The following is a 17,350-nucleotide window of genomic DNA, read 5'->3' as shown; positions in this document are numbered from 1 at the left end:
TCTTAGTTTAATTAACAGAGCTTTTACTAGACCTTCTTCTTCCCTAGGGCTTTTATTTTTGTTTTTAAAACTAACCAAGGGACTGCAAAGTGCTTACAGGACTAAGAAATGCTGTAATCAAACATTTTAATTTAATTCCTAATTAGCCCAGAGGTGTGTCCCAAAAAGGAAGAAACAGTCCTAGCACTCGTGCTTGGTGATTAAAGGTTAAGGATCTTTGGAAGATTTCTGGTTATGTTGTTGAGTTAATGATTGAACCTTCATATGTGCCAAATTGCATATGCATTAACTTTAACCTTTAAATCTTTGTCAGGCTTATGATTGATTAAAAAACTAGAATAGTTATAATGCATTTGATTCAGGTGCTGCGTGTACAGCACAGTCCTTTTCCATCATCCTGGGTTCCAGTTTTAAATGCTGAGTAGGATGTCGTGGCAGAAAATCATTAGAACGCAGCACTGTACTGAGCAGCGGTTATGGGCCACGGTGAAGGGAGCTGAGATTATTGTGTGGTGTGTTGGGAAGATTTAGCTTCCCATGGAAATAGCTTCCACTTTCAAGAGCCCAGAAAAACATAATAGTCTTTGTTTATGCACCATTTCATTTAGCATAGACAAGGAAATGAATGCCGATGTGGTTTGCCATTCCTTGAGGCTGTGTAAACAGGATCCAGGACAACCGCTTTGTCATCTCTACTCTCCTCCAAAGGTGAGTTCGTTTCCAACTTTTCTTAAAACTACTGATTGTGGGATGTCTGTTAAGCTGGAATTGAGCAGTTTGAAGGCTTCCACTGCACATGCATTGCCTAGGAAATAAATATTTAGAGCATGGACATTCCTAAAAACCATCTGTTTGAACAAAAGGTGCATAACACACATTAGCTGTGTGGACCATCATCCACTGGGGTGAGGGTGCATGGGAGTCACAGGGCTAAATTCTCCTGTACCAGTCTGGATCAGAGAGGAAGAGTAGGGACTTTATTCTTAAACAATACGATAACCCAAAGCAGATACTCAGCTGAGGTTCATCTGTGCCACCACATTACCACAGCACAACAAGCGATCCCCACATTGCCTGATCTGCTGTGACAGCCTGTGTGGGCACAAGTTACCTGCTGCAAATGCAGGGCTGTTTGACTTGGATTAGTCTGCAGTGCAAGAGGTTTAAGCTAATGTGCATTATCTTTTGCCACAGGCTGAAATCATATTTAATTACCACCACTTCTTTGATGTACAGTTACTTGCTACAACATTTGCACATCCTTGATTGCATGTCCCAGACCTTTGCTATACTTGCACATGTACATATCTGCATAGATGTCTAAACATGTGCTGTTTGTTTTGGGATTTTTTTGGTTGTGAGTAATTTTTTCCATCCCAGCCATCACACACCTCCAGTCACACTCAAACCTGTGAGTGATGGGGGTTGTTTGGTGGTGCTGAAAAGCAAGCCATTCATTTCAGCACCTATTTTTGGAAATCTTTTTCCCTTCATCTGGTTGAATTTCTAACTGCATGAGGTGTTTCACACAGGGTCTAGTCCAGCAGTCCCTGAAATCAAGCAATCTTTTAATGGGCTTCAATGATCTGCAGTTCACCTCCAAGATGGATTTAGTTCTGCCAATATTAAGGTCTGGGGAAACACTTACCTTCCAAGAATGACAGTAATATTTGGTTTATAGCAGGTGTGAGTCTATGCTCCACAATATGTGAACATAGAGATTTATGGGTGTGCTACCACACAGACGTGAAAGATGATGAGTGCAAACAGCAGAGATGGCCCACACTAACTCAACCCACCCAGAATATTGCCCAAACTTCATCAAACAGGTGCCATCAGAAATCCCCCATTCTGAGTTGAGGGTCAGAAGTGCAAGGTGCCTCTTGAAGTGAAAGAGGATGCAGGCAATGAACTGCAGTGAAAGAGAGGGATGGGCTCACCATGGCTGCACAGTGAGTTAGGCTATGGAGCCTGGAGAGATGGCTGTATAAATCAAAGTGGCTTCTGTGAAGAAACTAAAACACCTGTGTTGAAATGCTAGGCTAATCAGACAGAGGGGAAAGGATGCCACTCATGGGGTTGATGTCACATCTTTGTGAGCTCTTACCCATCTCCCAGAACAGGGGTAGCACCAGGGTGTTTTCTCCTTTCACCTCCAGCAACCACTTCAGTGAGTGCACTGTCCACAAGGAAAGCAGCTGAATGTGGTGGGGCTTTGGTTTATTTTTTTTAAACAAATTTTGGACTCTTTTTTGCATGGGCTTGAGACTGTCCCTCTGAGTAAGCAGCTCAAGCAAATCCTTTTCCCTTCCAAGTGATAGTTAAACCCCTTTCTGCCACGGTGTTTGTTTCTCAACAGGAATAAGGGAACTCTACCAAAAAACCAATTTTTTTACACTGACTGTGCCCTTCTTTTTGCCTCTCCTTGTGCCCTGAGAGAGCATGAGGAGATGGGAGGAGAAGAGCAGTGCTTGGAATTCATGCTCAAGTGGTTGATAAATTGCCCACAGTAACTCTATGACTAGTCAGACTGAGTAAAGATGAATTATGGGTGAAAAAAATTAATATACAATCAGAGACACAGGTGCATAAAATGCAGTTTGCCTCACATTTGCTTCTTTAGTTTGTAATTTGATTGATCACTTCAGTTTTATGAGTCTGCAAATGTTGGCACAGTCTCCTGCTGAGTGTTTGAACAAGACTTTAATACTAATGACTGTTCTGTTCAACTCTATTGATTTTCAGGTACTTCACTTATTCATTTAGACTTTTGGATGCCCATTTTCCCAGAATTAGTATCATATTTGTACTGGCAAAGGGAGTGAAAGAAATAGCGTTACTCATCCTTGGATGGCAGCATAATGCTCAGGCTTTAATTACCTCTAAATAAAAAATTGGAAAGTGGAAAATATCAACATGATTTTTCCATCATTAGTTTATTTTCTTCTGTTTCTGCAGTGTTGCTTTAGTGAGGCTTTGTGTTTTGAGGAAGGAAGAGCCCCTGCTTCAGAGGCCTTTCAAACTGTCTACATAAGGGAGACACTGCAATCTGTGTAAATGATACGTGCATCATTTTACATACTTCCCTGGTCTCTGACAAATTAGCCCAAATTATTAATTTTTTTTTTTTTTGCCAAGCTGCCTGGAGCTATTAGCACTCTGTGATTATTCTGGAAGACTTTGCTCTAATTATGAATAAAAAATATTACTCTGCTTGCATGGAGCTCAGTGTTCTCAGCAGGGAGCTGGAGGAGAAGGGCATCCAGCCTGGGCAAGGGCAGCCCCCTGTTGCTGGGGCTTGGGCAAGGTGGGCTGCTCTGCTGGGAAGCAGTTTCAGGAGCAGACCTCTGATGCTGGTGGGGAAGACTGGAAGGGGCCCTTACAGCTCCTGGATCCCCAGCATGACCGTGCAACCAGGTGTCCCTTGTAATGGGTGCTGTGAGCCCCTTCTTGCCACCCGTGGCTTGTAGGGCAGAGCAAAGGTTCTCCTCTGCCCTTTAGCATGAGGGTGGCAACACTGGGGCCTTCTTCAAGTGAAGAGACAAATGAGGTACATCAGAAGTGAAGGGTTACTAAAGGTGGCTGAAAAATGGACAGTGTCTGAAGCTGCTGTAAAATGTTTTGTAGTTTTTTGTAACGCGCTTTGTAGTTTAACCCACATCCACAACAGTTATTCTAATATGAGCTGCAGCACCACTCCAAAAGACTGACAGTAGTACAGGCATCCAAGATAGCTGGTTTAGGATAACTGGATGATGTTTTAGCCAAAAATGTTTATCACCTCATATGCTGGAGGACTTTCTCCAGTAGTTTGTGTAATATAGGGTAGTTCCTCTAGTGAATGAAAAAGCCTGAAATAGGGTGAAAAATTTTATGTAGTGCCTACCAAGATTCCTTTCTGGCCTTGGGAACAAACAGGTTTGCAGGAGATTATTCTCAGCTTGTCTCTAGATTGTTTTAAGCCAGCTGGCCTGTTTGGTTAAATGACAATTCTTTAATTGATTTGTTGGGGCCAGAATAATGGCTTGACTTCAGCACTGTGGTCGTGCTCTAGCAATCACTAAAACAGTCTGTGTTGAAAGTTTGTACTCCATCTTTCTGCCTTTCAGGGTGCCTCTTCTGTTTCCCATCACTTTTATGCTCCACATTTTCAGAGACCTTTTGGCTGCATATTTTGTCTTAAACTCCATCAACAGGATTTTAGTGGAAGTCCTTTTTCATCAGCAAAAATATACATATTTATGGTCTTATAATTTTATCTTGCCAGAATAAGCATCACTGCCACAAGCACTTAGGCTGGTTTGTGTACCCTCTATCAGGTCTTTCACTGACTTTCTACAAAGCCACATCCCTCATGGGTATTACTGTGGTCAGCATGCTGTTTGGCAAAGTAGGAGCCAAACAGCTAATTCTGGGTGGAAAAAAGAAACCCTTTGGGGTTTAGTAAAATGAAAATACTTCTGCTGCTATCTCTCATTCATCTTTCTCGGTAAAAATGTGAGCTTCCTTCTTGGAGGTGAGACAGAACCAAACTCCAGGATGGGAGTGCTTCTGCATTCCTGATTAAGAGCAGGCTGCCAGTACAAAGTAAACCTCATGACTGGGACCTGTTTCCTGCTTTTGAGACCACAAGCAGTAAAACAAACAGCATCTGGGAGGTAGGCTAGGTCCTGTGGAGCTAGATGCCTTCCTTTTAGCCTTTGTTCTTGGAAACAGGTAAAATCCACTGAAATGTTTCTCCTGCAGCCAGAACTGAGCCCTGAAGAAACTAGCTATAGACAGGTAATAGCAGAAGGCACAGTTTGAGTGCTAGTTCCTCCTCTTTCACTTGTTTCTCTTCATTTCCTCTGATCCTCCTCACTGGGAGAAAATAAAATAAACCCTACCCCAGCTGAAAACCCAAACAACCCCAAAAAGCCAAATCATACAATCCCAACATTCCACCAAATAAATCCAAAGGAAGTAGAGTGGCATGGAGTTTGCAAGGTGGTGCATGCAGCTGTGCCATGCCAATGTAGAAGCTCAGGACCCTAGAAAACAAGCAGGCACAGAGATATTTGGGGTGGGAAGGTGGCAGACAAAAGTGTGAGGACAAGGAAGCGTTGCTCATGAACAATTCTAGCTGTGCTATTTGACAAGCTTTGCAGAATTTGCTATCTTGCTACTCTTGGTTAAAGGATGATGAAAATTAGTTAGAAGGGAAACTTGGAGTGTTTTGTAAATATCTGGTCTCCTGGGAGAAAGCTGGCTAACAAGGATGATAAATGAGAGAGAATTAGAGCTGGTTCGTGCATTTGTTTGCGATGAGAAATACATCTGTTTGCCAAAAAAGAAATCATTACTGGGAACGCGTGGTCTCTGTGGAGAGCACTGGAAGAAGGCAGTGAATTAAATCCCAGTGACACCGTGCCCTTGGCCCCATCCATGGCTGGATATCTTGTGCACGCAGGGTGGCAGGGCTGCTCCAGTTGGGGTGGATGGTGCTGGCTGCTCCCCAGGACTCATCCATCAGCTGCGGAAGCCTAGGGAACGCCGTCCTTGGTGGTGCTCTCACGCCATGGGAAAGAGAGGAGGCTCCTTGCTAGCCAAGGTGCAGCAGGGGAGGTTGTACAGGTGGTATGGCCTTCAGTGGCAGGCTTGTTGTCAGCCAGGGATTACAGGTGAGCCATGAAACCAGGAGCGTTTTCTTCCCAGTGGGTGTTTCAGCTGCCAGTCTTCCACAGTCCAACCTGGAGTCTTGGCTGAAGGAGCTTGTGAAGTGAGAGAAGGTGTCAACTTTAGTGCTTCAGGGAGAGCATTTTCTACACACAAGGTCATTCCAACCTTTTCCTCCCTTGTTTTCTGCTTTCTGAGAGCAATATTGCTGTAGCTTTCTGTAGCGTGCATTTCTTGTGTGCTGCTGCTGTGAGCAAGAAAGGTCTCTCCTACCCTGCCCAGGAGAAAAGGATTGATAAGTCCTACATCTCTGGGAATTTTCCTACTATTATACTCAATTTCAAGCCATTTTTCACATCTGCCTCTCAAGTAATTTTATTGCAGAAATGACAGCAGCTGGTATTGTACAACATAACTATGGCAAACGTAAGATGCATGATTGGTTTTGGGGACAGCAGTTGCCCAGGGGGAAAAAACTAGAAAACAATGTCTTGGCTCATTGCTAACTTCCCTCATCTATTTGTGACATACCCTGATTTTTAGAAGACTATAGACACCATGAATTAAACATATATTAACTACATATATTAATGGGACACATATATTAAAACCCAGCAGCTTAGAAGTCTGTGCTCTTTGCTGCTTATGCTTATTTGTCCGTATCCCTTTGTGTTGTTCACCATAAATTTTTGACCCTTGAATATCACGGTTAATTAATTTGCTTTGATCACTGCCTAAATCAATTATAATGACATGCTAAATTTTATCCCCGGCACAAAAATGCTGGCAATGATTACTTTAAATACAAATTAAGTCTGCTTTAATATTCTAATCTGGCATGCTGCTGTTCAGTAAGGCGCCATCACATGAGGGACATTTTCTTTTTTTTCCAAATGCTGTAATAACAGCATTTGCTGAAGCATCCCTATTTTCCCCCTTGCTGAGTTCCTGTAGCTCTCTCCAGATGAATATAAACTTGTGCTGACTTTACCTCAGAGCCCTCAGACCCAGCTGATTTTAGCTTGCAGTAATGTCCTTAGGCTGGGCTGTAGGAGGGACTGATAGCAGGTCATTTTCAGACAGAACAGTTTGTCCCCACTAACAGTTTTGAGCAGAAACCAGGTGTTAATGTGTTTGTGATATTCTGGATTTTTTTTTTTCCATTTGAAACATTTTCAAAAATAAATTATTTTTATCTCCTTTTTTATTTTAAAGTTGGAGGGTTTTTGCCAATTCTCAAAGCCTGCAGAACATAAGTAATTATTCCTGCTGAAAGGGAGCAAACAGGCAGTGCTTTCAGCCTTCATCATGCTGAATGTTGAGGAGGAGGACAGAGGCCATCACTTAGTTATGTCACATATCATATCTCACAGATATGGCTGTTTTCAAAGGTGGCCTAATAAATGCAGCACAATATGTGGGCACTGTCATCACTGAGATAAAAGAATATGGTCCTGAATTGAAAATGGAGGAGCAGGGGGGAGCACACTGGTGTTGCCTTACCCTCCCAGACTCTTCTGACTGTCTCTTCTCTTTTTTTTTTTTTTTTTTTCCTAAATTGGAGTTGTGAGAACTTCCTTTCTTATGGAAAGATATGTCTGAACTTAGAAAGTGCTGTTCATCGGAGTTGTTAAACAGTTGTTAAATATTTTAGATGGCATGAGCATCCCCTCACCTCCATGACTAGGAAGAGTCCTTGTGGCAGGAGAAGCAGTGTGATCTTTCTGTGCTGTGATACAAGACAAATTTCTTAAGGCCAGGTCAACATTTAAAGGCACAGTGCAGAAACAGCAGCTACTTATTGCCCATGCCTCAACAATTCTGCAGGCAGCACCCAGGGCTGTGGACCACACGGGGTGCAAAGATGTATTTGTTGAGGGTTTAGCAATGGCAGAGCCTTGAGGAAAGCTTGGAGAGCAGGACGAAGGACAAAGGCAGTGTTTTGGCAGTTGCTGGCCATGGCAAGCAGCCATCAGGGTGCATTTTACCTTGCTGCACCAGACATGGCACACGTGTCCTCCTGCTGCCAGCAGAGCTGTCCTGGCTGTCACTCACACTCATGGATGGCGCCCCTTGCACAAAACTTCCTCTGCTCCTCCAAAGAGCTTGTGTGCAAAGGAATTTCAGGATTTATTTGTCTATCACTAGTAGCTGACTTATTTGTAAGCCATGGCCTTATGATGGCCAATCTGATGCCTCTCCAAGACCTTTTCTTGGAATGGTTCTCCTACTCATTCTTTCTATGCAGGTATAAGTACCCAAAATGTGGGGGTATCCCAAAATGCCTCTTCAGCACAAACTGGCATGGACCCACCAGAAAAACTATCTTGCCACTGTCAGCAAGAACTTGCTCTCCAGGAAGGGCAGGTATTTCCAGAATAAAAAGCAAACCTTCCTGGATCCTAAGCAGGGGATCTTCCAAACTCTGTTCCCTGCTTTGTACCTTCCTGCACTCCATGTTTTCCTGCCGGGATGAGCCTCAGCTGAGTATAACCCTTATCCATGCAGGAGCAAATGTTTCCTCTGTACCCTCCCACAGCAAGTCAGACTCATGTTACATGAGTAACGCTCTTTTAGCCTTTTAATGGATGAGTTTTCCTTCAGGAGGAGTTGCTAGAGAAGTATGTCCTCTGCAGCTCATGCAGTGCAGTCAGGATATGAATTTCAGCTCTTCAGCTGATCTGGACTTTTCCTTGGGAAATAAATGATGCCCTGGAGCAAAATAAATGAACTCTTGCTACTGGAGTTTCATAGAAGGTGACTGGATAATTGATTGTTAGTCCAATAAAAAGTAACTGATGAGGAGTTTGTGGACTCATACATCATTTCTGTGCTGTGACTGATATTAAAATAGAAAAAAAATGGTAGGAAATGGCGGGGAAAGTTGGTAGGATACTGTGAGGCTGATCTGGTTGTTTTTCATTTTGTTCTTGCTCTCCTAGGTGGGACTGAGTGTTGCAATAAGAAAAGCAAAAAGAATAATGAAGACTTCCAAGGACTTGGTAAGAAATCGATGGCATTAAGGTGTTTTACTCTGTACTGGCATTTTATCAGGAGTGAGTCCTTGTTTGTTTTGTCTGACTGTGAATCCTCCTGATTAGCATTGAATTGGATGCTGACTCACTCCTACTTGATACAGGATCTGCTCTATCAGGTGACACTGGAAGAAGGAGAGGGAGAAATAAAGGAAAAATATGAAAGGATGGGGAGAGCATAAAAAAATAATGAAAAATGCAGCTACCTTGCAGCTGTATGTAAGTGGGTGCCTCATGAACTGACCCCTTGCCTCAGAGCAGAGCAACTGTGCTTTGGGGCTGTCTGAAACTCAAGCAATGGACTGAATGCAAATTCTGGTGTTTTTCCTGTATTTATGAGTTGCTGCCTTTGCCTCTAAAATTTGAAAAATAGGATTTGAAATCTTTCTGCCTCCAGCAGTTCTCAGATTTGTAGAGGATCTCTAAAGGGTAGCAGAGAAGAGTAGCAGCTGTTATTCTGCTAGGTTCACTTAGGTGAGTCAGTTCAGCCCTTGAGTTTGCTTCCAGTTAAGTCATTTAATGAAGAGGAAATGCTTTAAGTGTTTGTGAAGAAATTATTTATATTGCTTATTCCTGAATTCTTACTGTGATGCTAGTCACAAAAGTGAAAATTGAGGTGCCTAATTAGCCTTTGGGTAGTTGCCAAATTACCAAGCCAGGGAAATAAACAAAGCACTGGAGAGACCGGCCTCAGCTCCTGCAGAACAGCAACCAGCAGGATCTCTTACTCATTTCCCTTCCTTTTCAGTGCTGTGCTACTGATGGCCTGAAATTTCTGCTCAAATTGCATGAAATTTTTATTCTTCTCTCCCTGGAGCAAGTCCCCATGTTAACACCTGCAACAAGATGCTCTGAGTCAAGCAGGTCCTCTCTGAGCTGGCACGGGGCTGGAGAGGGACTGGCAGGGCAGTGCTGCCCTGTGGGACACAATTCCTCTGCTTCCTTGCATGTGCTGTACCCTTGCATATTGGGCTGAGTCCCTCACATGGCCAGCCACATCCCACTTCCTTGGGATGGGCATGCCACATCCTTTCAGGCTGTCCTGGGCAGGGTGGCATGGTTGGCATCAATCTTTGGGTGCAATAGGTTCTCCTGTTTTGCCTTTACTCTCACATATCCTCAAAACTGCTCAATGCCCCGATACCTCTCTCAGTCTCCATTGGCCCTGGGCCCCTTTCTGCTCCTAGCTGCCCATTCGCCAGCAGGAAGGACAAACAGACTGGAAGCAGAAAGGTCACAGTTGGGTATCAGTGTATTTCCAAACCTCCTGCACAATGCAAGGTCAGCTCAAATTAAAACACATATCATATGCTTGCTGGGGCCTCACCTGTAGTTTTCCTGTAATGGCCCTGGCTGAAACTTATTTTCAACCTGGAAAATAGAAAATAACATTTCTAGAGGCATTACTTCAGCTTGCAATTTCCCATTCACCCGGACTGAAGTTATTTTCAGATCCAGAAAAACAATGCAGTAAGAAACACAAAAGAGAATCTCTAGGAGGGAGCACAGTGTGAATCAGGCTTGCATAAACCATGTATCCCAGAGCAGCAGCAGGTGATGAAAGAGTAAGGAAATCACCTGCACAGTCTCAAGGCTCCCAAATCATGATCCTACCTGCACAGGCAGATACACCTTAGTGAGAGCTGAGGAGCTCTCACTGCCTGGGGAGAAGATTACCTGGCCCAGTGTGTGGGTGAGGAACCAGAAACATCCCAGCTGTGGTAGGACATCCCTGCATAAACATCAGTGAAGAAAGAAAAACATTCATCTGGACTCTTATGCTCTGGCTCATGCTAGACCAAAATTAGATCTGTTAATTCTTCCCATATCTGCTCTTTTTGTTGCTTTTGCTTCATTGTATGTTTGGGGAAAGCCTTCTGAAGAAATTCTTGCAAGTTAACTGTCCCCATCTTGGTATGGCAGCTGTGTGTGACTGTGCACAAAAAAAGAGATGTGATGATGGCTGTTGTAATGAGAACAGGAAATCCATCTGGATCCCAGGATTTCACAGTTACTTGGAATTTCTTAGGATCATTATGAGTTTGGAAAAAAGAAAAGGTAATCAGCAGATGTAGAGATGCAGTGAAAGCAGCTTAACGCCAAAAAATTTAAATAAATGTCTCCATTCGTTAAAAGGAGTGAGCCATCTGTAAGGCACTGACTTAAACCAAACACCAAAAAGCATTAGGGGCTCATTGTTATTCTTTTTAGTAAAACCAATTAAAATAATTACAGAAATGTCATTAGGGAATGTTAACAGGCAATGAATAGGATATTAGTGTTATCAATCACTGTGAGCACCTCTAGCATTAACTCTTCTTGTGGGTGGAGAAGATACTAAGGGGCATCTTTGAGCAATAGCAATGAAAGAATAGTGATTAGAATTGTGGCATTTCAGGAGAGCAGGCACCATTTGTACAGTCCTGTCATGACTACAAGGTCCCTGCAAGTCACAGCCTGGCAGTGGGACAAGTGGGAAGCCATGGAGGGAGCCCTAAGCGAGCTGACAGGCAGAGAAGGACAAGCTGAGCTCCTGCCCACTCACCCAGGTTACACAGGGGCATATTTCCCATCTTCTGTCAACAGCTAATGCTGCAATTGCAGCCTGTCTCTGCTGGGAAGGACCCAATAGTGCCTGTTCACACAAAGATTCCCTCCTTTTTTATACCTGTATTCCTTGCCTTTGGAGAGTAGCCCAAGACAGCCTCAAAGATCAGATGAGCCGCTCTCCTGCACAATGCCAAGCAGAGCTAAAGCACTACCTCCAGATCTCACTGTCCCACCTGCTGTGGGAATACAAAGGCTGTGGAGGCTTTGGAATGCTGCTGCAGCTGGTCCTCAGCCACAGCATTGCCAGGTTATCATCATGCATCCACTCCCACCAAAGCTGAGCAGTCTTTGGCACTGCAGGATAACCTTCCTTTGAAATCAACAGAGAGCCAGTCAGCAAGAATTTTCAAAAGACTGGCTGAGAAAAAGACAGGAAAGATTTTATTCTGTTTATAGCAAAGGGTAAACTTTCAGCACAGCCTGTGAGCAGAATAAAAGGAGGTTTTACTTATGTACTTATTTTTTGCAAGCCCTGTAGTTTGTCTTTCTGGTGCAGTTTTGACTCCAGGTGCCTTAACTTCAAAGGCTTTGCATACCGTGGCTTAGGCTGAAGTGAAAAGCTGACAGCTCAGATGAAGACCCTGCAAATCTTAGCCTGATGGAAGGCTTAAAGAGTCTCTGGTGCTTCTGTTGGCAGGATTAGTCCTGCATGAAGGAGGGGGGAAGTGATTTCTTTCCTCTTTCCAGGAAATGTACATAAGTTTGCAAATCTCTTTGAGAAAAGCTGGCATCCTGTCTGTGCACCTTTCATTTCATGCTCTCTGCCCACCTGACCATACACTCAGAGCTAAAAGGAGGCCTGTGTCCCAGCCACGCTGCAGGACTCAGCCCTAAGGCAGCCAATACCTTCAACACAGAGGGCAACTGGAGGTGCAGCAGTGGGACCAAGTTGGCCTTTCAGCCTAAGGAAAGGCCCTACTTCCTTGGCTGCTTTTGGCTTTTTTCCCCATTTCTTCTGTGATTGTGTTCTAGTTTCTCCTTTCACTCCACCAGTACCTCAACCCCCTCCAAGCTGGTGTGACTAAAGCTTTGTCATTTGAGTGTGTTGACAGAAATGAAGAAAGTTAATTGGTGGCTGTTTTTCAGGTTTCTTGTCTCCTTGACCTTCCTTTTTCTTTTCTCCTTGATTTCACTTTTGCCTTCTTCAGAAAGTGCACCGTTACAGCTCCTACTCCTCTGCAGATCTCTCCTCCTCTTCCTCCTCCTTTTCAGTGGTACCCGAGAAAGGTACCACTCTTTTTCATCTTCACCTTGCTGCATGGTCACTTCAGCCACCAGCATAAATGTTGGCTGCAACCTTTGTACTACCTCTGTCTCCTCTCCATGAGCCCAGTTCTCCTCTCCACCCTGAGATCCTGGCTGTGGTGTATTTCTGTGCCTGACCTCCTGCTCTGGGCAGCATGACGTCCTTATTTCCATAGCCTCTTGTTACCTGTCCAAGCAAACACCTTCCCTGGAGCTGCAAGGCGATGCCCTATGCTCCTTGGCCTCACTGCCTTGCTGTGCTGCCTCAAATTTCTCCTTTGTCACTCAGAACTGTGTACACTGGGGGTGTGATAGACCCACGTGGTGTGTAATAACCTTCCACTGGCCTCCAAGCCTGCTGCATCCAAGCTTTACCTTCTGTTTCATGATGGGCATGGGTTGTAATATCATCAGGTTGAGGACTACCTTACTCTTTTTTTTCTGTGTATATAAAGTATGTAACAGAAGGCAGTTGGTCCAAGGACAGAGCTTTCAAGTGCTGTGTCTGTATAAACAATTACCCTTCTTTGCATGAAGTTATGAGTATGCCCATCTGCTCATCTGCTTCATATTTACGTGGTAAATGTAGCCTCAGTGAATGCAGAGAACTGGGCTGGGCACCAATTAGCCCTCTGCATTTAGAGACCACTTGAGCACCCTCAGTGTTTCAAGACCAGCTGAACTTACAGTGAAGCCACATGAGCAGTGTGCTTGTGGGATTAATTCCCATGCAACACAAATCATTAGAAAGGTCACTTTCAGCTTCTGAATCTTCCTGGCTACCTGGAACTTAAACTGGATTGGCCCCTGGATATGGGCTACTAATTTTAAAGGGGTTTTTCTAGCAGCATCTGTCTTTTACAACTTACAGGTTTGGCCAAGATAAAATCTAGATTTCCAGGTAGAAAAATCTCATTCAAAAAAATCAAGGGTATTCTATGCACAGTCCGGATCCTCTCATTTCTCCTCTTCTTGGAGTTGTCCCTGGCCTTTGGCATGTAAAAACCAGACTCATGGCTCCAAGTGTGTGGCTTTCACTAGTTTTGCACTGTGTCAGGTGTCACCACATTTACCAAACATGAGAACAGCAATTTTTACAAAGAATAAAACAGAAACTGGTTACATGAGAGAAGACAGAGAGAAGACCAGAACTTTTTCTTTTCAAGTTTTACAGGTCTTTGAAAGCAAGAATACTTGGTTTGTAAAACGCTCAGCCTTAATCCTTGACTGCTGTGTCAGATCTAAATCCTCTGGCATGTAGCATCCTTACTGGCATCATTGGAGGTTTTGGATGTTTCTAGGCAGAAAATAGATGGTTTAGCTCTGTAATTTACTGACACTGAATATCCCGAGCTACACCACCTGTGAATTAATGCATCCATCTACTTTTATTTTTCTTCCTCTCCAGAAAAGCTTCATGGGGTTCTCAAGTGTGTGTGCATTTCCTCTTCTGGCTAACCTCTGTGAGAAGATTAAATTGTAAGTATACATTTTCAGTCCTTAACCAGAAACAGAACACGGTAAATTGCTCCTTTCAAAAGTCATCCTTAGCTAGCAAAGCTTCCCATATTTACTTGTGTGGGTTTCCTTTATAAAATCACTGTCTAGGTAGTACAGAAGGAGCCTGCACAGAGTTCAGGTAAGTAATATTCTTCACAGGGATCCTTGTGGTTGTTTCAATGCTTAAACCATTTGCTCAATTTTAGCATGTCCCAGAGCTCAAATATGTGACGCTCTCACAGATGTGACATCTCCAACAGGAAGCCACCCTTCTCCTGAGATTTTCTGAGCCCAAGAAACTTCTTCACTTAATTTGCTCATCCATGTGGTACCCATGGCTCAGTGCAGGAAGGCCACCAGCACCTGCATAACTCTGTGAGGAACCCAAATTTAATGTCAGTTGTGAAGCATAGAACAATCCCAAGGTGTTTAAGAAAGTCAGGTGGATGGCATCCAGGAAAAACAACTCATGACAGTGCTGACTTTGAGCCAGTTTCTAAGAAAGGCCAGGGACATGAGCTGGGCAATTGCTCGTAAATTGCATTTGTCGATGTACTCCAATGACTTGGAGGAATACTCAAGCAGGTCTAAGAATAAATCAGGATTAGCAGCTGTATATTTGACTGATTCAACTGCCAAGACTAACTTGCTCTCCTATTTGTGTTCATTTAACTGAAACTGCAAATATCAGGAGTTTATTTGTAATGGGTTGATTGACATGAAAAATTTTGCAAGTGTCTTTTGAAACATTAGTCAGGATACATAAGCTGAGTTTGAGCCTGTGAGTTCAGACCATTGAAGGGAATGAAATTTTATATCATATGTTGGATTGCATATATTCGACTCAGATTTTCTGATCTCTCCCTCATGCACTCTGTCTCCCTCATCATTTTTGGTTTTTTACTTTCCTTTTTCTGTAAGCTAAAAAAAGAGGAAAAAAATAACAAAACAAAACCAACCAACCAACCAACCAACCAACCAACCCCCCTCTCTAAATTTTACCACAGATTTGTTGTCCTAGTTTGTTTTAGAGACTGCAGGTTTGACATTGAAGCCATACAGGAGTCCATCAGCCTCACCTCCAGAGCTCAGTCAGTGGACATTGAAATACAGAATTTGCTCTTTTGGGCAGGGTCACTTTGCTGAAGTACAAGCACAGAGGCACAACTGAATATAGAGCAGTGAATATCATGCCAGTTATCTGTTCTGTACACTTCACTGTGTTTTTTACTTTCTTAATAGATTCCCTTCCATATGTTAACACTATGGGGGTTGTTTTTGTTTTTTACAGTGTTCTAAGAAATAAACTGCCTTTTGAAGATTTTGATGGAGATAAATTTAGCACCTTCCCAGTAAGCAAAGCTTTTCCTTTGGTACAGTAATCCCTTGATAATGAGGATGTCTCTGTGATTCCTCCTACTTTCTGCAAAGCCTTATCCATTCATGTGAAAATAGGAATAGGAATAAAATGAATGGAAGGTTTTTTTGTCATAAAATGTTGAGTTTTTTCCTGGATGAAAAAGCAATCATTCATGTGTGCCACCTGGGGAAATGCACACATAAGCTGTGCTCCCTGCAGAAGCAAATTGCTCTGCTGCTGAGTGGTTGTTTACTGAATTAATAAGAGGTGAAGTAAAGTCATATTAAACAAAAAATAAATTGCCAACTTGTCTTATTTCTGCACTAAAGCATGCTAGGTGTCACTTATTAAAGCTTAGCAAAGGGACTCTGGAATACAACCTGTTTACTGGGTTTTATTCCTACACCTTGAGTTAGAGTCTCATTTTAGATATTTAAAATTAAAAGTGCAAGAGCAATAATGGCTGTCCTGTGTGTGTGTTTCTCCTGGCCTTTAGACGCTGAGGGGCTATCACTGGCGAGGCAGAGACTGCAACGACAAAAACACAACCGTGTACCCCGGCAGGCGGTAAAGATTTTAATTACCTTAAAGGCTTCCTATTAACTGTGGCTTTGAGAAAAATGGGCTCCAGATTTTGTTGTGACCATACTCTTAGACAAGCACATCACTGCTTGTTGCTTGACTTCGCTGTGAGGGAGACAAGAGGGGATGATCACGACCAGGATGGGATGCATTTGCAGGGGTGGTGCACACATTTCTTTCCTTTCTCTAAAGCACCTGCAGCTAAAATTGGTCAGACAGACCAGAGATGGGGAGGGAAACCCTGACACTGACTAAAAGGATAAGTTTCATTCAGCAACTTCCAGTATTAACTTTAAATTAATATTGAATTTGCGTTTGCATTTTGCTAGGAAAAATTGCCTCTCCTAGATCCAAAGGGGAAAAAACCCCACCCTTCCATGCAGAAAGAAATTTCTAATTCCTTTTTAATTTTGGTGGAAAATGGCACTGGAAATCTGATTTCCCAATTCTTTTTTATGACATTTCTTATCCTTTTGTTTCTCTGTTTTAGTCCTGATAACTGGGATGCAAAAAGTGACTCTAACTGCAATGGCATATGGGTAAGTAAATGAAGTTGTACCTTCCTAATTGCTGCTTCTCTTTTGTCCTCTTTAGTCTTTGATTTAGTTTAGAAGTGTTCCTTTTTTATTTATTCTGGTTTTATTAGCTGATATTCAGTTTGTTTATTGATGCTTATGATTATTTAAATTATAGCTTATATGATTAATTAAAATGTACATATACTCATTAAAATAATGTCACTGCATCATTATTATGATGCAGTGCCTCCTGCAGGCAAACATGCAAGAATAACTAAATTCCCAGCCCCTGTTTTGCACTGACATTCTTCAGGTGCTAGACAGGTACTCTTATCTACACTTTCTCTTCTCCAACAGGGTGTGGATCCAAAAGATGGAATTCCCTATGAGGAGAAGTTCTGCAAAGGTAAATCATTAGAGTCAATACAATAAACCGTGTGTCTTATGTATTGATTTTATAAATGTTTCAATATTTGCACATTCACAAAGCTAGGGAAAGACAATAGGCTTTATAACATCATGAGAAATGCAAAATTATTGAGTTTTTTTAATCTTGAGGATGGGTAAAGATGAAAATTATAAAACACAGGCTGCTGGTAATTTCCTCTAAAAAGTCAGCTCAGTAATGAAATTGAATACATGGAATGGGGACAGCAGCAAACTGAGATGTCAGCTCTGCATCTTCTCTGGTGCCTGTAGACTAACCCAGAGAGAGGCTTTGAGATTTAGGGAAGCAGCTTAACGTTTGCATTTGTCCAGTTTTACCTCTTGCCATAAATGCATACATTTTTTCCCAGATAAGGCCTTAAAGGGGTGAAGTGACGGCATCAGCTGATCTCCCTGAC

At 42.8% G+C, this 17,350-nt stretch overlaps 1 protein-coding gene across 2 annotated transcripts in view; it reads left to right on the top strand.

Moving 5' to 3' along the window:
* AOAH (acyloxyacyl hydrolase) overlaps positions 1-17,350 on the top strand; it is an 82,326-nt gene that overhangs the window by 27,754 nt on the left and 37,222 nt on the right. For both annotated transcript variants that reach the window (XM_059473383.1, XM_059473377.1), the window contains exons 5-11: positions 609-708; positions 8,598-8,657; positions 13,954-14,024; positions 15,337-15,397; positions 15,902-15,972; positions 16,478-16,526; positions 16,863-16,911. In XM_059473383.1, the coding sequence (XP_059329366.1) occupies positions 609-708; positions 8,598-8,657; positions 13,954-14,024; positions 15,337-15,397; positions 15,902-15,972; positions 16,478-16,526; positions 16,863-16,911 (461 nt within the window). The remainder of the gene's footprint in view (positions 1-608; positions 709-8,597; positions 8,658-13,953; positions 14,025-15,336; positions 15,398-15,901; positions 15,973-16,477; positions 16,527-16,862; positions 16,912-17,350) is intronic.

Source organism: Ammospiza nelsoni, chromosome 1 (genome assembly GCF_027579445.1).
Source record: "Ammospiza nelsoni isolate bAmmNel1 chromosome 1, bAmmNel1.pri, whole genome shotgun sequence".
In the NCBI taxonomy this organism is placed as follows: Eukaryota; Metazoa; Chordata; class Aves; order Passeriformes; family Passerellidae; genus Ammospiza; species Ammospiza nelsoni.
This window is presented reverse-complemented; position numbering and strand designations above follow the sequence as displayed.